Here is a 23,440-nt window from a genome sequence, read left to right on the forward strand (position 1 = left end):
GCGACAGTGTACATATTCATAACATCACACAACAAACCATTCATTGGAGTTTAGCGCGTCTGCCGTCTCTCTGTTCCCAATTAATGTGACCTCAGGTCACCCAGTATTACATCGTCTTTCAACCAATCAAATTCATGGTAAACTCTGCTGATGACTATTAGCCAATGAATGGTCGGTATTCTATCGAGTGAAAGTTGTTCAATTTTGATGAAATTGGTTGAAAAATTATTATTAGACAAAGTCCCAGTGATTATTGATGAAGATGTAACAAGCTAAAGCTAAACAATCAAGACTCTTGTGGCGAATTGGACGTCTTAATAAAAATGGTGACGTCATAAATGCTAAATATAGCATCGCCTGATCGTCTCATTCTCTCGTGAAGTATCGCGAGAATAGCGGTGCCTTCCATTTCCAATTGGTGTGTTGATAACTAATAGAACAGCATACGTATGCATTCATGGCAAATGGGGAATTGGAGTGATGTCAAGTAGGTGAACTTTTAACTTTTGAGTAACCATTAAGATGATCAAATCTTAGGAATCCCCGCCTTATAATCTTTTCAATTTCACGTCGATTTTTAAAAACTTAAAATGACATCTATATCATACATTGTGTATAAGTTGGGGTGCAAATGTTTAAGTGAGCTGCCATTTTATCTAATTGAATATTCATAAGTAACTTAGCAGTGTTTGGTTTCTAAGTGTTCAGCACTGCAAGGTGGCGGAGTGACCAAGTGAACAACGTGATCAATGCCCTGAAAATGAGCCAAACCGGCGAAGATCAGAATATTTCTGACAGCCAAAAACCAGAAGGGGACCTACCGGACAACAAGGGTGAGATCATAGCGTCAGAAAACCTAAACCCAGAGATTAATGCCGTTGAACAGCAACTGCCGGAAGGCGACGGAGTTGTTGTAGATCACGTCTCAAAAGCACCTGTTGTGGTGCCCTCCCAGCAAAATAACGTAGACGATAACGCTAGTGGCAGCCAAGGTAAAAGTGATCAAAACGGCCACACGTCAGTAAAAGATCACAAAATGGGTGAAGGAGACGGTCAACAAGTAATCGAAACCTCCGAAAACCAGGTAACACAAGAGAACGGTCACGATGATCACGACCGTGTTGTTGAACACGTCAACGCGGTACAAGATTCAGGTGACACGACAAATAAAGACGTTGAGGTTGATACTGAAAGAAAACCGACAAAGAAAAAACCGTCCGACTCGGATCACATCAACATGGTGCAAGCTGCTAATATAGAAGATATTGTTCAGAAAGAAGCCAAGAAAATGGAAAAGACAATACAAAGAACAGTACCTGCAGCTCCTCGCAAAACTCACCAGGGGGGCGGAAAGAAGATGAAGAAGTGCATCTATATATCGTACTCGCCGGATGCAGGGTTCCTGGAGAGAAAGTTTGTAAGTGAAGCTGTTAGACAGTTGAAAGAAAATAACCTAAGTGAGGATATATGGTTCGATAAAGATGAGAAGAATACAGATAGTCCAGCCTGGTTTTCTCAGAGGATGGAAGCTGTGGAAAGATGTAAGGCAGCGATATGTTTCTTATCAGAAAGTTACTTCCAGTGCCCAGTATCAATTTATGAAGGACGGTGTTTATTGGAAAGAGTTAAGAGTGGGCCTTCCATACCTCAGATATTCCTAGTATTGTACAATCACACAGAAATACCCCGGATGTACAATGAATTTTTGCACAACCTTGTTGATTTGACGGGAGCTCGTGCTAAAACCAGTATTGCAGAGAAAGCATCTATCGTCATTGGCAACCTGATGGAGAAACTAGAGCCGTTTGCTTTAGTGAATGCGGCCCCCCAGCCTGTAGTTCCACCCACTGAGTGCACATGTGAATACAAGAAGAAGAAAATCTGTCAGTGGACTCAGTACGATTTACAGGAGTGGTTGTATAACTTGGGAGTTCGTGAGTTTTATCGTCAAAGTTTTGCTGAGAGCCAGGTAGATGGGTTCCTTCTAATGTCCATTATGGATCGAGATATGCAAGACATACTTGGTGTGGATAGTAGGGTGGTAAGGAAGAAGATCCTACAACAGATCCTAGTAATACTAGAGAAGGAACACAAATTACCTGATAATTGGCACCTTAGATCAAGGACTGTACGTGCCAGACCAGATAGTGTCTACTTGGTCTATGACCCAACTGATGTCAGATTGGCACAGAACCTCAAACAAGACCTGAGAAAGAAAAATCTACAGGTAGGTGAAACGTTCACTTTTTTTTCTCTGTAGTCATAGCATGGAGTTAAAAAGTATGTTTACCTTCATAATTACAGTCTGTCTATAAGCAGCACTGGATTCTGCATTGATCCACTAATGCACAGTCTCAGTCAATGCCTGCAGACAGACAAATTGAAAACATTACAGTACATGCAATGGGGCGAATCTGTTAGCCATTCCAGGACATTCTAAATAGCTTCCTTCCGTCCATTATCAGAGTAATGGCTAAGGAAAGTTGTAATGTTATCATTATCACTATCCTGTTGAGAGTAATGGAGGCTTGGTAAATTTGCATAACAAAGAATTATATTGTTATGTAAATTTTCCATTGTATTTATCAAAATTACAGTTGAATTCAAGATTCACTTATATGGCTTAGGAGGAGCCCAGACAGCATTGTATACATCACTCCTGGATACAAATGGGTTTGGGCTTCTTTTACCAATTACTCAACAATGGAAAAGTGGTAATGCCCATGAAATGAAATACATGTACAGTGATGTACTCCACTGTGTGCAGTTGGTCGCACAATCATGGAGAAGTTGTAATAAGTACAGTATACCACAATACTGTGGAATTTCTAGTTTGTAGGTGTGTGTGTGTGTGTGTGTGTGTATGCGTTAGAGTTTTGTTGAGATCAATTTCAGGTTATCTGTTGCCTATGTTGTAAGTATTTATTGTACAGAGGAGAGAGATGATGAAGATTGTAGTCATGGCAATGGAAATTGATGATGCAAACAATAGTCCATCAAAGAACGTCTTAGTTATATATATGTAGGTGATGTTGATAGGGAGAGTCAAGTCATGGAAAGCACACAGTTGCACAAATTATATGAAAATTTCAAAATGTGTACAGTGATGGGCCGGGGGAGTCAGGAGTCATATTGAAAGCACTGAGCCGTTCATGTCTACAGCCTCTGTGCATTTTGTAGGTATGGGCCTAAGAAATAGTCAAACACTGCACACATATCACACAGGTGTGTATTCTAAACTATAAACAGCACAGGTATGGAGCTACTTACAAGTAAACATAGCACAGCTCAGTTCACATGTATGTGTAGCCTAAACAAGTATGTAGATCCAACAAATGTAAACACTGCACTGTTCACATAGACTGGTATCTAAGTTGAGTAGTGTATACACTTCTTACACTCTGTTTCCAGGCTACTATTGTGTGATTCAGAGTTGATGAAATGACATCATATTTATATCATTAATAATCAGTAATTGTAGTGTAAGCTATAAGATTACAATTTGAACCATCAATGTGTATTTAGGTATGGAGTAGATACGGTGGAATGTCAAGGAAGTGACAGATTAACCTTGTAAGACCTGTGCAGTGGTTGTCAACGAAGTCAGTCTGAAGGTGAAGAAATAGTCTCAGTAGAAATGCAAGTCAGATAGCCAAGTCTCTGGGCTATTCTGTCAAGCCAGTATGTCAAGTTAGATAGCCAAGTCTCTAGGCTATACTGTCAAGTCAGTATGTCAAGTCAGAAAGCCAAGTCTCTGGGTTATACTGTCAAGCCAGTATGTCAAGTCAGATAGCCAAGTCTCTGGGCTATACTGTCAAGCCAGTATGTCAAGTCAGATAGCCAAGTCTCTGGGCTATCCTGTCAAGTCAGTGTGTCAAGTCAGATAGCCAAGTCTCTGGGCTATACTGTCAAGTCAGTATGTCAAGTCAGATAGCCAAGTCTCTCTACTAGTCTGCAAGTCATAGACCCACACTGCAGTAGCCTAGATTCTATGCTTGTACATGTAGTTGATTTGGGCTGATTATCCATAACTCTATTAAAATCAACTACAATCACATACAATTTAGGTTAACACTGGTGGTTGTTGTGCACAGATTTGCTTACATGTATAGCTATCATATTCTTCACTCCAGTGGCACTGACTATGCTTCCTGGTTCCACAGAGATATTTACGCAATATGAAGTGTATGTTGTGCTCTTATAGTATACAAATTTGATGTAAATGATGAAGGTGAGTTTAAAGGTATGCCGTATTTTCGTTTATCAGCTGTACATGGTACAAAATGTAAATATAAGTACAAAGGGATTGTCTGAAGAGTTTGTACATGCTCTAGTTTGATATGATGTAGCAGTAAATCGTCCTCTGTGCAGAATAGAGCTAGCAGACTCAGCAAAGTCATTACAACATTGTAAATGGCTGTCAGTTTTTACGCCTATCAGCATATAACAAATGGCCTTTTAGTGGTGTCAAGATGTAAATGACTGAAGCCAATAAATAAAGACTTTGAAAATACTCTAGGGGGGCAGAACATGGTGGACAAAGACCTGTTGTGTTGTTGTCACATATATATGTACAGACTCACCTTAGGGTGAAGATATATGCATTGTGTGTAGTAGCTATGGTCTTCATAACAATAGACAACGTAGTACTGTTGACATGGTCGTTCTAGTGGTGAATATTGCTCTACAAGTTGGCTACCAGGCGTCCTGTTGTTGCAACTATTCAATGGTCACTTTAAAATGAAGAGTAGAACTTACTTACTGCTGTTTGTGACCAACTGTGTATTTGTAGAACTAAAAGCTTGCTACAGTACAGTGCAGGACTGTTTTTATCTAGGCTGGTTTTACATGTAGTTTCATACCATTTATTCTCTGTACATAATATATGGATTCACTGAGGTTCTTCTTTAACCGTAAATTTTTTTATTATTTTTACAACATGATACCTGTATATGGAATTTCTGGGGGGGGGCATTTATACATGTTTATACATACTTCACACTTCAGGTAGCGTTTTTGTTCAGGTTTTGGAACCCTGGAAACAGAATGACAGCAATTTGGTAAAAACTAAAATTTCCCTCTGTGCAATGTACTAGGGCCTAAAAAGAATAATTGTTTGGTTCCGGTTACCCGATCCCACCTAGCTTTTCACTGCCAACCCTAAACTTTTTTGGCTATTCGAGAGAAAACAATAATAAAATCCCAAAAATTTTGAAGTCTCAAGAGAAATAGTGGATGCGGAAACTGGCATCAACTTCAAAAAAAAGCAATAAAAAACTGTTCTTCCAATCTGTAATGGCTGTACATCTGATAGGAAGAAATAAACAACTCGGAGACCATTTGGAAAACATGGAAAACCTGAACTAGACACGCACACAGAAAAAACAAAACAAAATAAAATAAAATAAAAAATCTACCTGTGGTAAAGTGGTTGTGGAGCTCGGGTAGATTTTACTTACTTACAGCCCAGAACTAATGAAAATCACTGATTACTTCCATATCTTATCTTATCCAATCTTTAATTTAGACAAAATTTACTGTATAATCAATTATGTAATATATCTAATTGAAAATTGTGTTGACTCTATTTCTTGAAATATGTGTACACCTACAACATGTTGTAGAATGTGTCTAGTCAGACTTTGACAATTTAGAATTAATTAATAAATAAATAATCTTTATTTATACTAGATAGTTCTTTAAGTATATAAACACTTGTCTCCCAAGAAGTCCAGTGAGGGCTGCCCCGCAGTGTTAATGCAGGAGGAAACCGGAGTACCTGGGGAAAACCTGCGTCAAACTGAACGACACTCTTCTTACTTACAGTGTGGTAAATTTAATCAAACCCAGAATGATTTCAAACCCTGGCCGCAGTGGTAAGAGGCAAGTGGTTTAACCACTCAGCCACCGACAATTCCAATTGTGGTGTAGGTCTTATATTAAATAGTTAAACCTGTAAATGAATCAATTAGTCAAAAAGTAACTTTATAAATTATATAAAGTTTTTAAACCACTGAAATCTGGTTTACTTTGGAAAACAAATATAAATTTATTTTTTGTTATTACAACGGTTTCAGTCAGGTCAACTGTCAATCTCTTTCCACATACTCAGTGTTTTAGTTGCTATGGTTACATAGTTTGGTTGTTTTGTATGCTCACTTGAACTGTACTGTCAACGTAATACAGTTAAGGTTTTGTCCATGTATTGCTAAATTAAGATGCTCTTTAGTTTTGTTATGTCAATCAGGAAGTGCTTAATTAAAAGGGTGGGTTGTTTTTGTTATTTTTGGGGTGTTTTTTTACTTTTTTGTTTTCCTCCATTTTCATGTTGGCATGGTTATCTTTTTGAAAGTACATGTCACATAGTATAAAGCAAGTATGGTTATTTTTATTTTGTAATAACGCTTTGTGGTCTGTTTGAGCTTTCGCATTTGAAATTGGATTTATGTGTATTATATACGTACTTGCTATTTTACTCCATTTTGGTCATTTTAATTTTGGTCATTTTCATAATCATCACACGCACATTTAAGAAATTCGCCAAGAATAAATACCATATTATGATATTGTTTATCATGTTTTTCTATATACTAGTATATGTTAACAGGTTGTTATGGGACTTTCCCATCATAGCCTGTTAATGGTATACTCCATTTAATTAATATCTCATAGGATAAGTGAGATTGAACGGAATATTCCGTAAGCGTCGTAAACATGCTATTCCTACCATGACCAGTTAATAAATAACATAGTCAATTATTTTTGGCAGTTTACCTGAAATGATTGGTTTGTTCCAATTTAATGTGTGTTATCGTGGTGATTAATTGCAAGCACCATACCTGTCAGCTGGTCCACGCAGTCATTTAATGGCTTACCAGAACAAAGTATATTATCATCAGGGTGTGGGCTTTATAGAGAAATTGAAAAATAATGATCTGAATGTAGCAATAATGTCATTTTTTACTGTCTACGAGAAACTACAGTTTTGTAACATGTATTATTTTTATCACATGAACAATGAAGGGGAGGGGATATTATTCAAATAACATAAGGGGGGGGGGGGGGGGGGGTTTGTAATCCATTTTCAGGATTATTACACCAAGTATGGTACCTCAGACATAGTGGAAAAAAATATATCTAAAGTTAAAATGTATTGTGGATATTTTTTTCAGCAGGGCAAATTTTATGATATTCAATAATGGTAGTAACTTCATGGTTACGCAGAAGGAAGTGTAAAAAATTATTTTGATAAATTCAGTGGAAATGTTCCAAATCTTCCCCCTATAGATTGTTTATTTCATTGGTTTTGTTTGATTCATGAGTTTCTTATAAAAATGATGTCTTATTTCAGATTTTGTTGCTATTGTGAAAGAATACAGTGTTTTCATTGTATCCTGAACTGCTGGCCTTAAGCCATGATCTCTGTGCATACATTGTATTGTGTTCTTGTACTTCAACCACTTCAAGTTTGACATTCTTGATATTTTTTCAACAAGTGGAATTATCAAGTACCTGATAGTAAACTGCCAACTGTTTATACAAACAGTATGGAACTCAAAGGATGAAGGCCCTGATGACGTCAATTTTCAATACCTGTGTGTCAGAACTCGGCATAACTTAATTGCTATGGTTACCAACAGTTGGTAACCATAGTTACCAAGTTAACTATGATGAAAAAAAGTAGCCTGGAATGATAGACATTTCCCATCTGACAATCTATCTGCATACAGGAGAAAACAGGTACCAAGCCAGCTAGCCTGGAAAGTATCCAATGTTATGAAATGTACTTGAAGTGACAAAGAATTTTATAGTACACTGTCACTTTTAAACCATTGTAACATAGATGGAAGACTTAATAGTCTAAAATGGAACCCCTCCAGTGGCCTTTGTTGTGTATCAGTTAACACAGACTGAGTGGCTTTGGTAACACTGTATCTAAACCATAACATACTGGTAGTAACTATATCACTGTAACATTGTACCTCTATCACTACTCAGAGTGACCCAGATAGCATAACACAGTATCGAAATGGTCACTTAGTAACTGTGCCAACTATAGGAGTCCCCCCCAGCCCCCACCAACCCACCAAAAAAAATTGTCCAAAAAACGAACGAAGTTGGGAAAAAAATGTATATGCATTGTTTACTATAAAACTGGCAAAACTGAGCTAAAAAGTAGGTAGGAAGATTTTTATCATGCAGCAGCTTGTCTTTTGTTTCTCCTTGAATAAAAAAATTCTTAAAAAAAAAAGAAAAGGAAGATTTTCAATCACATTTTATTTGTTCAAATGTGAAGTATGTTTGCTACTATACCACTCTGATATATATACTTTGCAATTTGAAATATCTTTTAAAAATATTAAGTGATACTTTCATAGTCGAGCCATGGTGTTGTCAGTATAACTTAACCCTTTCACCACTGGGAGCACACAACTACTAAAGAAATTGCTGTGGCATCATGTTTTTCATCAAAGAATTTTCCCAGTTACTAGATTGTTTATACCAAATTATTGGAAAGTGTCTAAAAAGTTAAGTTTAATATTAAATAGTAGCTTGTTGGAATTCTATTTGTGACATTATTTACTGTGAGTACAAATTTGTATTTGTGGTTTGTGGTGTGTTATTGTAAGCACACTCATTGCATGCATATACAGGCCTTTGACTACTGTAGACTGTGTTTATGTTAACCAGTCCTGGTAGTGTGGTTATGTGTTTATGTCTACACACTCACTTTTTGGCATGTTATGGTCTGTTTAACAACTAAAATGATGTTGTTCGCACATTTGCAATTGTATTGAGAAACAATTTCACATTCCATTATTGCAAATGACCGTGTTAGGAATACAGCATTTGTACAAATACACAGTGGCAGTCAGTTTTTAAATACTTGCCACTTTATTGTGGTGCAACAATGGAATTCATCTAAAGCCCATATTGACCAAGGTGTTTCATTACTGTGTGTGTTTATCGTATGTACTCAAGTTCACTCACAGACACCATGCCAACAGTAAACAAATCCAGGATTCTGTACTCTAAACATACATAGATACACACACACACACACTCACTCACTCACTCAAACAGACACACATAGATGCACACATACCCAGTACCCACACGTACACACACACACACACACACACACACACACACACACACACACACACACACACACACACACACACACACACACACACAAATTGACACACAGCACAGTCAGTAGATACAGGTTGGTAAACAAGTGAAAGTCACAGTTGAGTGTTTCTTTTAAACGTTCCCTGAAGACATTCTTGAAGTATTTTACAGTGGTACAATTTATATATAAAGTGGGTAATTGTAAACAACACATACTGACCTATTCACACTAAAACAAAAACTTCTAATACATACATACATACATACATACATACATACATACATACATACATACATACATGACATACATACATACATACATACATACATACATACATACATACATACATACATACATACATACATACATACATACATTACACGCACACACACACACACACACACACACACACTTTTGAATTGAGTCTACTGTGACATCATCACAGAAGGTGGACAGTTAGATGTACATATTAAACTGACAAGTACTTTCACACCTAAATTTACATATATTGAAGCTAATCTTTTCACACCTCTGGTATAAAATATATTCAACACCTCTAGCAAATTTGGATCATTTTTGTCAGATCCAGTGAGACTTTGAAGAAGGACAAGTGATTATGTCTGTTTCTCAGTCACCCAAAAGTGGAAGAAGAGAACTTGTGTAGGTATCTTAGTATTTCAATGATGAACATGCATAGTGTTATATTTTTGAATAGTGTATGAAGCCACCTGAATCAACAGGTGGTTTTTGTGTACATACATGTATGAGGCTGATAACAGTATAAATAAACACTGTGGTTAATTACAGTACAGTATGTATAAAGAAAGACTTTTCTTGAATGACAACCCAATTGCTGATTTATGTTTTCATGCATTTTTAAAATCATAATTCAGTATTTTTCTGAGAGCAAAGTAATACCAATAAATTAAGCAATGCATTAGTAACTACTTGAGTAGCACCGTGATGGCACATAGACAAAGTGTCCTGTATATGTATTTTGATGTGAAATTTGGTGTCAACATTGTGTTTGGACTAATATCTTAGTTCATCACCAGCTGCAGACTGCAACATTTATTGAAACTGTTTTTAGATGTAATGACTTAATCATAATACCATACTCTATGTACATTATTGAATCACCTGTGGGTAAATGTATTTGTGTAGCAGTACATGGTGCAATATATCCGAACAAATTACAGCCCCCCCCCCCCCCCCATGAATCACAATTTCAACTTATTACTATACTACTTATAGATAAAATAGACTTCTAATCAAGATGAATAATATCTAATTATTGATATTTTAACATTTTTCAGTGAATATATTATTGGTTGTCTGATAAAAAACATTCAATGTAGTAACCAAGTTAGAGATTGTTCAGGTGTTACAAATTCATAAACAGATTAGATTATATGTCATGGAATCGTATTAAAGATATCTATCACAGATTTACATAGTAGTGACTATCAATAAAGGGATTGTGTTTCTGGACACAGGTACTTACATTTATATATCAGTTCTACACAGGTAGATATATCAATTCTACACACAGGTAGATATATCAATTCTACACACAGGTAGATATGTCAATTCTACACACAGGTAGATATGTCAATTCTACACACAGGTAGATATATCAATTCTACACACAGGTAGATATGTCAATTCTACACACAGGTAGATATGTCAATTCTACACACAGGTAGATATGTCAATTCTATACACAGGTAGATATGTCAGTTCTACACACAGGTAGATATGTCAATTCTACACACAGGTAGATATGTCAGTTCTACACACAGGTAGATATGTCAGTTCTACACACAGGTAGATATGTCAATTCTACACACAGGTAGATATGTCAATTCTACACACAGGTAGATATGTCAATTCTACACACAGGTAGATATGTCAATTCTACACACAGGTAGATATGTCAATTCTACACACGGGTAGATATATCAATTCTACACACAGGTAGATATATCAATTCTACACACAGGTAGATATGTCAATTCTACACACAGGTAGATATATCAATTCTACACACAGGTAGATATATCAATTCTACACACAGGTAGATATGTCAATTCTACACACAGGTAGATATGTCAATTCTACACACAGGTAGATATATCAATTCTACACACAGGTAGATATATCAATTCTACACACAGGTAGATATATCAATTCTACACACAGGTAGATATGTCAATTCTACACACAGGTAGATATGTCAATTCTACACACAGGTAGATATATCAATTCTACACACAGGTAGATATGTCAATTCTACACACAGGTAGATACCGTATGTCAGTTCTACTTGAGTTGTCTTTTATGACTACAAATAAAGCCAGTATTGAAGATAAATACTTTAGTACTACTGGAGTAGAAAATTACTGATGGGAATCATTCATGTGTTAGATAAATGTGTAGAAAGAGTTGATGAATGCATGACTAGAGACACCCTGTACAATAATATAGACATGTTGTATTAGTTTTAGTACCTTTGTACTGGGTGGTATGTAGGTAAAATCAACAAGGTTTGTGAATGCTCAAGGCTGTTAATGGCTTTCCTATCAAGAAATTATTGGATGTTTTCGAGTGGCAGTGAAATATCCCAGGAATTCAGCATGATTTTTTAGATCTTAGTCTACACTGTTTTTGCTAAGGGCTAGGAACCATGGTAACAGAAATGAGAAAATCTGGTCAAACTGACATACTAGTAGTTTCCAATACATTAATATTATTATAACATAATATTGGGAATCCTAGTAAAATACCCATGGGGAACTGAGGTAGATTTTACCTATTTACCACCCCATGCAATTCTTTTACTGTATATGCACCCTTCGTTTTAGCTATGCTGGTGTTATCCACATTTTGATACCACCACATGGAGGGGTCAAGTCAGTGTTGATATTTACGAGGACCTCATTTTCATTTAATTCACAAAAACACTTACATTTTCTCAGAGTGACAAAATTTTGTAAATGACTTAAAAACTTTTATGAAAAAATTCAATGTTTTGGAATTTGTGTGGATCAAAAAGTATAAACTTCGCTTTAATAAGAAATATATTTCTTTTTAAGGCCTAATGAAAAAAATTGTGTGGTTCTCATTCCGCTCAATTTTAGAGTAGGTGGGGTTGGTAATTTTTCTTATATGTTTTTTTCATATGTGAGTGGCTAGTTCAGGTAGTTGTGTTTTCTTATGTTTTTCATATGGTCTCTGTGTTATTGATTTCTTCTCATCAGATGTACAGCCATTACAGAATGGTAGAACAGTTTTATATTTTTTATATTGTCTTTTTAAGTTGATGTCAGTTTCCACATCCATTATTTCTAGACTTCACAATTTTCATGATTTTATTATTTTTTTTCTCAAATACATAAAAATAAGTTTAGGGTCAGCGTGAAAAACTGTTTTTTTTTCATTAGGCCCAATGCATTTCTTTTGGTTAACCACAGACAAATAGAAAACTGTTACTGAGACAGAGACTGCCTATGGCATCGGATATCTTCAGACGAGGTGAAGAGATCTTGAAAGCCACAAGTAGCCTCGAAACTAGCTGCTGAGATAAAATAGTGTTTTGAAAATCAACAACTTGAGTTTGTTTTGATAGTTTCTCTGTATCCTTTGTCAATTCAAAATGTGTGCAGTTGAAAAGGAGGATACCTTGAAAGACTTAGTGTCTAGTTGCCATGGTAACACGAATTGAATTACTCTCCCTGGATAAATGTATGTTACATTTAACTTGAAATTTAACACCTCTGTTTTTATCCTAGTTGACGTTTCCATTTCTTGACAAATAGAGATTTTCTCAAGACATGCTATTGCTAAGATGTTCATCTACCATTGTGAGGAATTTCTATACATCAACGTCTTGAGTGTTTTCGTAGCCGTTTCTTGTATTGTCTTTGGGTCTGTCTTATCGTCCTCCTCTTGGCAGTGGTTGTTATTGTTTTGGTCTCTTCTGTTCTGTTGTCATTCTTTGTAGATGGATGTGATTGAGAGGAGAACGCATAATACATGACGGCCGTACTGTCAATTCAATACAAAAGCTGGTATTATTTGGTAAAAACCGTGTTCTGTATTGTATGATGGTTTCTGAATTATGTCAGCCATTGTATACCTAAGCCTAAAGCTGGGATTTCCTTCACAGAATGAGTTCACTTCTTTAATGGTTATACACAAGAAGGATTTACGAATGTATAAGTAAATGTAGTCTGAGTCACTAAATCTGTACTTGTACCAATGTCTATGCTTGTATTCAGTGTGCCCTCTAGTCTAATGATAGCCAAATTTTGTTCTGAGTCAAAACGAGAAAAAAAACTGTCATTTCGTGTGAGTCACCACATAGTACGAGATAGGGGAACACCAAATTTTGGTGTGTCACTAGAAATTGTGTGCATCTGTCAAATTGGCTTAGAGGGTACTCTGCTTGTATCATTGGATGGAGGATTCCTCTGTCTTTGGGGTACTACAAATTGGTTTATAAATTACAGAAGTTGTCGCTAAGCTGGTATTAGAACCCTAGTAACAGAAAGGAATAAGTGTGATAGAAATCTTCTTTATTTAAACATGATTTTGACAGAACATTGGTAAAAAGCCAGTGGTTTACAACTATAGTGAACCCTAGTAGAATGAAACTAGGGAATTCAGGGAGATTTGACTCGGTTACATACCACTTTCTCAAAACACTTTTAAGGAACCCTGGTAAAATTCCAACTGTCATTAATTGGGATGTTTACGTGTGTCTAAAGTCGAATAAAGGAAGTGCCCCCCACCCCATGATACTGAGAGGTAGATTAATTAAAAGGTTAAAGGTCATATGGATCATATGATATGTAAAGCTGGACTTAGATTACGTACCTGCATAGACATGCAGTAAGAAAGTTTCTTATACCCTCTAGCTGTCAATATATTGACTCAATGTTTGACATGTACAGGATTAGCAGTCCTCTACCGGAGCTAATATTAAAGTTTTTGTATCGGATGATAATCAACTCTTTGTCATTGCAATATTAATTGTAGTTGTCCTTGCAAAACTAATCTATTTATGATTAATAGTTGATAATAATGCCATCTAAGATTAGTTTACGATAACTATGTTTGTGAAAAGTATTAACAAGTTTGTAGATTTATGTTGTAATTTAAAAAAATCATCTTGTATATTAAATTGTATTAGAAATAAATTAATCCTGTTTTTTTTTCCAACATGTAGTAGTAATTATTTGTGTTCAAACTAATACTCCATTGGTTAAACCTTAGATCATTACAACCATCTCTGCGTATCTAGTAGTAGTAACTATAAATGCTATAGTCGTCTCCCTCGTATAATCAAATTTCTCTAGCGTAGCATTCTGTTCTTACCACTGACAGCAACAGTTTATGCTACTGGAGTGTTGATAATGACATTATTAATGTTATAGACTGCAAGTTGTACATTTATGACAAAAAATAAAATGGATAAAAAAAAACTTAGATTTTGTATGTCTACATAAAGGTCATCTCTGGAAATTAGTGAATTGACTTGAATATTTATGGGCTATAACGTGCATTGATAGTAATTATAAAAATGCTCTGTGTGTTTTCAGAGTCAGATATTCTCATACTGTAATTGGTTTTTATTTATTTATTTTTTTGTGTGTATTGCATCATGTATCTAGTTCTAGTGGCAATTTTACTTAGGGTAGTAGTACATACATGTAGGTAAATTCTACCTGAGTTCACAGATATTTTACTTGGGTTCCCACCATTGTGCCCTCTAAGTCAATTTGATGCACCACTGATGCACACCGTCGCACAAAATCTAGTGACACACTAAAATTTGATGTTCTCCTATCTCTTACTATGTGGTGACTCACAAGAAATGCCAGTTTTTATCAATTTGACTCCACAACAACAAAATTGGTTATCATTAGAGGGCACACTGGTGATGTATGATAGTTTTATGAGATTTTTCCCAAAACCTTAGCGAAGATTGTTGAAAATGATGGTAAATCTAGTGTGTATGCAATGTTAGAATGTCTTAAACATTGTGTAGTATACTATCTAAGTTTTGATCACTGCCGATTACGATTGCCAATTCCTGTACATTCTCAATGTCAATTCTTTTGTATACCAGTAATTATCTCTATAGTGTCTACTTAGAGGTAGCTAATTACCTAGATACACTAGTCTGTCCAATGTCACACATTCTATGTGGTTCTATAGTTTACCTTCTATTGTGATAACTAGCTATACCAGCTAGTCTGTCCAATGTCAGACAGTCTATGTGGTTCTTCTATTGAGTTTACCTTCTATTGTGATACATACGGAATGTTAGTTGTGATGGTGAGTGTATTGATTGATGCATAGTGGGTTTGTTTTATGGTATACCAATCAATACGATAAACAAACCTGGCTTTGTGACTGGTGAAATTGACACAAGACGAAGCTTTAAATTCTACCTCTGAAATGAAATTTAACTGGTCTACAAAATCTGTATATATTATATATCTACCGGTACTCCCATCTATAGTGTATTTTCATCTACAATTTGTATCTATCTCTACAATGTATATTTGTCTATAATATGTAGACGATCTACACGGTATCTCACATTAAGTATTAATGTACTTAATTATACCATGCACAAGTCAAGTTATTGTCTTTGAACAGAAAATATGGATTATATACCCTGGTTATTCTAGGTCACAACAACCTGTGTCTATGTCACTGTTCTGTTCTGCTCAAAGTACGGGTCAAAACATTCTAAGTCGTCATTATTTCTCCCGATTTTCATGAAGAGGTGTAGCTATATTATTCCCCAGTATTTTTCTTCTTTCAGCAAGGGGGAAAATACAAGTGATCTAGGGGGTCTTGTCACTACAAACCGCTAGACGAGTAGTGACAAACCCTTAGGTCACAGATATTTTCCGGCTGAATGAAGAAAAATATTGGGGAATAATATAATTATATCTCCTCAAGTATAATTCATGAAAAATCGGTGAAAATAATGTCAATTTGGAATGATTAGACTCATGTATTGAGCACTGCAGAACCAGGGACGTAGTCACTGGTTGTTGTGACGTAGAACGATCAGGATATATAATCCATATTTTCTGTTCAAAGACAATAACTTAGCTCGTACATGGTATTATCTAATTCATTGCCATACTTGTATACCTGTGAATTACTATGGAAAATAACTTTCCAAATGTGCTCTTAAATTGAGATAAATAAAGAATGAATACTAAAGACAGGAAGGAATTAACAAAAGCTGGACACAAACATATTGATAATGAGACAATACAAGTTAGATATAAAAAAAAAGTTGAAGTCAGAAAAGAAATGGTAATGAGCCAAGGACTGATTTGATGTGTTAGAAACTGATAGGGTGAATGGCCGCACCAGCTCAATGTTAACACCAGGCTAACTCTGTGGTATCACTTGGCTTACACTAATACCTCACCAGCATGTGTTATCTAGCAACTGGGAGGGTTACTCCCTACACCAGCCCAATGTTAGCAGCAGTGCTATCACTAGGCTGGTACTAACACACCTCATCGGCATGTGTTAGCAACTAGAAGAATGTATGGTCACACCAGGCTAAGTCAGTGCTAACACTGGGCTGGTACTAACACCTCCCCTGTATGTGTTAGTAACTGGAAGGGTGAATGGCCACACCAAACCAGTGATATTAACACCAGGCTATCTCAGTGCTAACACTGGGCTGGTACTAACACCTCCCCTGTATGTGTTAGTAACTGGAAGGGTGAATGGCCACACCAAACCAGTGATATTAACACCAGGCTATCTCAGTGCTAACATTTAGAACCGACACCAGAGTAGAACATCTGAGAAGCATTTAGAGCATTACTAGTATTTGTAATAAAAGCTGCCTGTGTATTTGGTAGCTATATATCTACATTTACAATATCCTGTCCTTCATGATTTCAAGTAAAAAGTCCAAATTCACGACCAAATTCTAAACTTATAATACATGGGTAATAATTTAATATGATCACATATTTAAGTTTCTGTATGCCAACTATGAAGAGAAAGTACATTTGTAAACGATATATTTCAGTTTTTTCTTTACTCAAGGTAAAGTCTGTAAACAGATTTTATATGAAATATTATGGTTTCAGGGTTTACGTTGAGTTCTTTATTATTCACTTCATAAAAAAAGGTAATAAAGTCATCCATAAAAAAAAGAAGTCTGTTTATATTTTACTCACGGCTGTTCAGAAATTAATTGCTAGGAAGAAAGTTTTATCCACATGAAATATCTGGGATGTACAAGAACATTTTTTTTTTTATTTAAATTCCACAGAACCAGGATGGAACTTCTCACAAAATCATCTCCTGTCTTGTTTCTATAGGTGCTGTCACATGAGAAACTTGGCCAATCAAAAGATGAGTTCTTACAAGTCAATGGTCCTCACGTAGCAACAGCCAAGCACATTATCGTTGTCATGACGGATGCTTCTGCATCATCACCGTTCGTCTTCCATGAAGTACTCTTCGCTGATTGGTTAGGAAAGACGTTAGTGACAGCAATGTTCAAGAATGTGTGGTCAAAACTCAGACCATCTGTCAAGGCAGTTTTAGGTAAGTGAGCTCTGTTTACTGATTGGTTAGACCATAGACCCTCCATGTGGACCGCTATGGTTAGATAAAGTTGGTCATACCATCCTGGCTAAGAATACTATTGACAACCTTTAAAATTTGAAATGGTGCCCACTTCATTGGTTTTGAATAGCACCCCTAGTGGCCAAACCGTACAATCTTTTGTTTTTGTCATAGCTATAATCTTTGGTTCTAATACTACTGTGCTGGTAAACCCATATCCATGTTATAAACTTTACAAGACAAGATATGGTTATAGTGATGCTTTGTACTGAAACTTATTCACTGATAACACAATGTTATTTTACTGTATTCATGTTTGCAGAAAAAAGTTGATTTTCAGTATTCTTGGTCAAAGCATTTCAAAACAAAACATGACACTCTGTGCTGAAAATGATGACAATATTATCTTACTGTGTTCATTTCAAGTGAATGTTCTGTCATTGGTAAACTCACAACCAAGTAATAAACCTTACAAGACAGCATATGCACACACGATTGCGGTTATTATAGTGACAGTGTGTGCTGATACTCACTGACAACACTTACTATGTTACATTTCAGGTGAATGTCCTGCCGTTGATTTCGAAACCAAGATGTACTCAGAAAGTATGGATGTACTGGAACATCAAATTAAACCCTTACGTAAAGTCCCTGGTGTTGTATTAGAACAAGCCTATTTAAATAGAATGGCTGATGGTTTAAAACCATTGCAGATCCTAGCAGCTTCTACAGGTAAGCTTGTCTTATTTCTTATATAGTTTATATACATACCTATTTCTCAACCATTTACATTGATAACTTTCTGTAATACTGTTATTGGAATTAAAAGTGATACTTTGTTATGCATGGAAGTGAAACAGTCCTGTAGCAAACCTAAAATTCCATCAATGAAATAAGTACTGTTACAGGGCTGAAAATGGTACTTATTTTTGTCAGGCCAAGGAGTTAAACAGCCCTGTTGCAAACCTGAATTGCAGCAGTGATAGCACAATTACAGGGTTGAAAGTAACACCAATTCTTTGTCAGGATGAAGCAGTTTTGTAGTAAACCTGAAAATCTATTACTGAAAGCTATACATTTTCATTTAGTATTTTTATAACATTATTTCTTTATGTACACTCATGCAACAGTTAAGTCATACAGAGGGGTCTATTACAGTACTGATATTTTCAGAAAAACAAAAGAATATACAGTTTGGCCACTAGGGGTACTGTATAGAATCTGAAAAATTCCTGTGTTTCATGGCAAAGTTAACTAAATGTTCAGCCAGTTCAAATACCTCTGTTTATTTGCTTATGGAAGAATGGGGTTACTGTTTGATGCATTTTGTTGACTGTTTAGTGTACTTAAGTGTGATTAGAATTAATGAGCAAAAGTTTAGCCCTCGTTTACCTGATTTTGGAAACCTCACAACATTTCTTTTGTGAATGTCTGCAAAGTTAGTAACCAGAGAGTGATTTGACGTACTAGTTTGGGATGTTTCTTGTATTAATAACTTACATTTTGTTGTATACCGAGTGAATGAATAATTTGGATAATAATGACAGAAATGTATTTGTCGTTTACAGTTGTGTCATTCAGTGAAAACCTCCCAGAACCCAAAGTGTTTATCAGTTACCAATGGGATAATCAAACCAAGGTCCATGAGATTCAGAGAATCCTAGAAACCAATGGACTGCCTTGCTGGGCAGACATCAGTCCGACAATGTCTCAGAGAGGACACAGCGGTGTGAGCACACGGGGATCAGTAACGGGTCAACCAGAGATTAAGGCAGAAACGTTAGAGTTAACGATCCAACGCAATATGAAGTCGTCAGCCGTGGTGCTGTGTTGTATAACGCCACGCTACATCCAATCGGATAACTGCATCAAAGACTTGACCTTGGCAGAACACCTCGGCAAGCCCATAGTTCCCATTCTGTTAAGGTTTGTTGCATGGCCACCCGATACGGCACAACCCAGCATTAAGAAAATGTTGGCAAGGACTGTACAGATAGACCTGAGTAACGACAAACTCTTCAAACAGAACTTTCACCAAGTCTTGGAGAGAATTAGGAAGTGCCTAACAAACAAACCAACAATGTAAGGCTCCAAGCCTTAGCCCCCCAAGCTGTCACCATGGCAACCAAGTAACATGGCAGCCATGTTGACATTGTGTTAGGTGATGTAGTTGATCACAAAGATGTCCTGAAGGGAACATTTTCAAACAGAATTGTAACGGATTACATGCTCATACGTGATCACTCAGCATGCATGGACGAGATTGCACAGCATTGTCACAGGAACTATATCTACCATGATTAGAACTCTAGTAAAATGAATTCACTGTTGTGTTTGAATGTGTGCTATCAATTTAACACATTTTGACTCTTTAATGTGCAGAACACTTCCTGAACGAGGTTATGGGTGCCGAGCCCTCTTGTAATTTTCAAAAGTGCCTTCATTGTACAATGAAAATTAGTTTCAAACCCATTTGATATGGTTTCAAAAATTGTCAGCACAGTGAGTCCAAAGATGATTAATTTAGTTTTTAGATATCAGTAACACCACCACAAGTGAGCATACATCACAAGTTGGTCAATATCAACAGCGCCCCCACAGGTCATGATGGGATGGACGCTCATCACATGGTTACGTGATTTACCCATCACAAGTCAATGAATATCAGTAGTGCCCTCGCAGTTCAGGAAGTACACTTGTCACAAGTCTAAGCCATCAAGTGAAGATGTAGAAAGAAAACTCTTTTGAGTTTTTAAGAGCCAGGAAATTTTAGAATGATAAAGTCTCAATTTCTTGCCGTAACTGCATCAGATCTAGAATGTTGATGTCAACAAATGTATATAGGTTTGTGTTTTGAATTTAATTACTCCTTGTGCCTTATACATAAATTTTTCCACCAAATATCAGATGATTTCTTGTTTTCTTTGTAAATGTAACTCTGTCCCCTAGTACCATGGAAAATATTCCATAATTTGGCCCACTTAGTATCAAAGGAAATATTCTGTGAATGATGCCGTCCACTCGAATTGTACAGAGGTTATTTGTCGTATCTTTGCAATGTTACTGAATATGAATATGAATATGAATATGAATATGAATATGAATATGAATATGAATACAAAGATGAAATTCAGTCAAAATCATCCTCAGTAATGTGAAGTAGGTTCATTAAAGAGGCCATATGGATGATAAATTGATAATTATTTTGGCATTTTTAATCATAAAACAACTACTTTGGCTTCCTACTTGAAAAAACAAAACAATGTCGGTGTTTGTAACTCAATAAATTGGGGGGAAAACTAGAGTGTCTAAAAAGTGTGTACAATAAACTTTTTACACATTTTTTATTTTTTGCACTTCATGGAGTACTGAACAAGGACTTGGTATATGTTGTTTCACTTTTTTTTTCAGATAGGAAAACAGTAGTTCTTTTATGAATAAGAAGTGAAATCCAAAAATAATTATCAATTTGTCATCCATATGGCCACATACTTTAATACATGTTTTTATTTATGTTTATTTGCATTTGTGTCTCACTTTAAAAGTAAGCTGTGTCAGTTGCCTACAGATATATTAAATCGACCGATATCAGATTTGTTTCAACATTTTTTCAATGCCATACTCTGAATACCTTAAGTATAATTTAAAACTGAAAATTACACTTTCAAGTGCCTTAATTGTGTCAAATTGTAGAAGTGTGTTGAATTTGTTACATTATGCATAAGCACAAATGGGTATTATAATGCTGCAATTTGTTACATTATGTTTAAAGAGAGATTATCAAAACAGTAGTTATAATTTGTTACATCATGCCTAACAAATTGGTCAAAATGTAGCAGTGTTTGTTACATTATGCCACAAAGATCTATGTATATATCAAATTGAAGGTGTGTGTAGAATTTGTTACATTATGCATACAGAGAAGAGCATAAAAATGTACATGTGAACAGAATTTGTCACATTATGCATAATACAAATAGGTCAAAATATAGCAATGTTTATAATTTTTGCATAATGACCAATGGGTCAAAATGTAGCAGTTAGTAGAATTTGTCACATTATGCATAATACAAATAGGTCAAAATGTAGCAATGTTTATAATTTTGCATAATGACCAATGGGTCAAAATGTAGCAGTTAGAAAAATATGTTTTTATTTGCATAATGGCCAATGGGTCAAAATGTAGCAGTGTGTAGAATTTGTTACATCATGCATAAAGACCCATGCAGTAGAACTGCTAAATTCTAGATGTAGTCATATTAATAGTTTTACTGCTTGTCAGTTGAAAATACATGTAATTGTTTACCGTAAGTTTTAACGAGCTTTGTCCATAATAAGGTTTACATAAATAGTGTTGGAAGCTGTGTGATATTGTGAAAACAATTTCAATTTTTGTATATTATTACAAGTTTTGTGTAATTAAATGTGTTGAACTCTTTTTAATACTTGGACCGTGAAACAAGTATAATGATAAAGGCAGAACACATGACCAGTATTAAGCATTAATGTGTTGTGGAAATTTGGCTAAAACATTTTTTTTAATAATGAATTTAAAGTTGTGTTGAAATCAACTATACAGTGCATATTTACAAGTATTCATTTGTTTCATGATTTTTGCTGCATTGTAAAAAAAATGTGTATGATATGGTGCCATTCAAATATATTCTAGATTCTAAATTGTAGCAATATATATATATATGTGTACAATACCGAGAATCAATTCACTGTTTTTCACGAGTGTCCAGATAATATCAAATTAGTACTTCCTAAAAAAAATTTTACCAAACAATCACTTGTTGACATTTTTGCCTGACTCAAATATTGAGATGTATGGATCTTTGTTGATTTTTTTTTCAAAACAAGCAGACTGAATATTGCACGCTAGAGTAGAAGGGAGCTTTTTTGTATAAAAATAATGTGTGTATCAATTGATGGTAACGATTAAAAATAGCGCCATTGGCGTTGTAGCACAACTGTACAGTTTGCGTTATTTTTTTTAAAATGTTGATCCATATTCAATCCCTGGTGTTACTTTTACAATATATACCATTATTTCACTATTGCTATAGGTTTTGTCTTGTTGCTAGGCATGTGTGTTCATTTCTGGAATGTTTATTCCCTTGCCTATCCATTTGTCTCTGTTGTTATCTCTGTTATGCATCATTTGGCTGTTGTCATGGTCATGTTCTTGTTGCTATGCATAAATGTGTTCATTTTGTGAATGGTTATCCACTTGCCTATCCATTCTTTGCCATACACAATCATTTGGTTGTTGCTGTGATTGCACTCTCGTTGCTAGGCATATTTGCATACATTTTTTTGAATTTTATTTATTTCCCTTCTCAATAACGTAATGTTATTTTTCAAAATGAAATGAAAATTGCTGTTGCCAAGGGAAGTAGTCATGGCTGCTAGGGCTAGATGTGTCAATGTTTTGTACATCTTCAGACTGACACATCTAGAAAAACATACCCATCAAATTTCAGCCCCATCATCCCAATAGTTCTTGAGATACATCTGTTTGACCAAAATTAACATTTTTAGACCTAACTTGCATATTACTGATGGGATCATCATTTTCGGTGTAATTTTTCATCTACACAACCTCAGAAACACCCCATCAAATATTAGGTCAAGACATGTTAAGTGTATTTTTCAAAAAACTTATCTCTGATGATC

The 23,440-nt window shown here is 35.5% G+C and overlaps 1 protein-coding gene across 1 annotated transcript; it reads left to right on the forward strand.

Moving 5' to 3' along the window:
• Nucleotides 1–724: 724 nt before the first annotated feature.
• LOC144445654 (uncharacterized) lies at nucleotides 725–22,674 on the forward strand. The gene is made up of 4 exons (XM_078135280.1): nucleotides 725–2,227; nucleotides 17,512–17,740; nucleotides 18,323–18,493; nucleotides 19,330–22,674. The coding sequence occupies exons 1-4, from the start codon at nucleotides 761–763 to the stop codon at nucleotides 19,845–19,847; spliced, it is 2,385 nt and encodes a 794-aa protein (XP_077991406.1). The 5' UTR covers nucleotides 725–760; the 3' UTR covers nucleotides 19,848–22,674.
• Nucleotides 22,675–23,440: the final 766 nt, after the last annotated feature.

This window comes from Glandiceps talaboti, chromosome 14 (genome assembly GCF_964340395.1).
Source record: "Glandiceps talaboti chromosome 14, keGlaTala1.1, whole genome shotgun sequence".
NCBI lineage: Eukaryota > Metazoa > Hemichordata > Enteropneusta > Spengelidae > Glandiceps > Glandiceps talaboti.

Excerpts from the sequence above, each read along its gene's own strand:
- LOC144445654 (XM_078135280.1), top strand. The coding sequence starts at position 761 with ATGAGCCAAACCGGCGAAGATCAGAATATTTCTGACAGCCAAAAACCA. Across the intron at positions 2,228-17,511 it reads TGAGAAAGAAAAATCTACAG|GTGCTGTCACATGAGAAACT; the intron begins GTAGGTGAAACG and ends TTGTTTCTATAG. Across the intron at positions 18,494-19,329 it reads GATCCTAGCAGCTTCTACAG|TTGTGTCATTCAGTGAAAAC; the intron begins GTAAGCTTGTCT and ends TGTCGTTTACAG.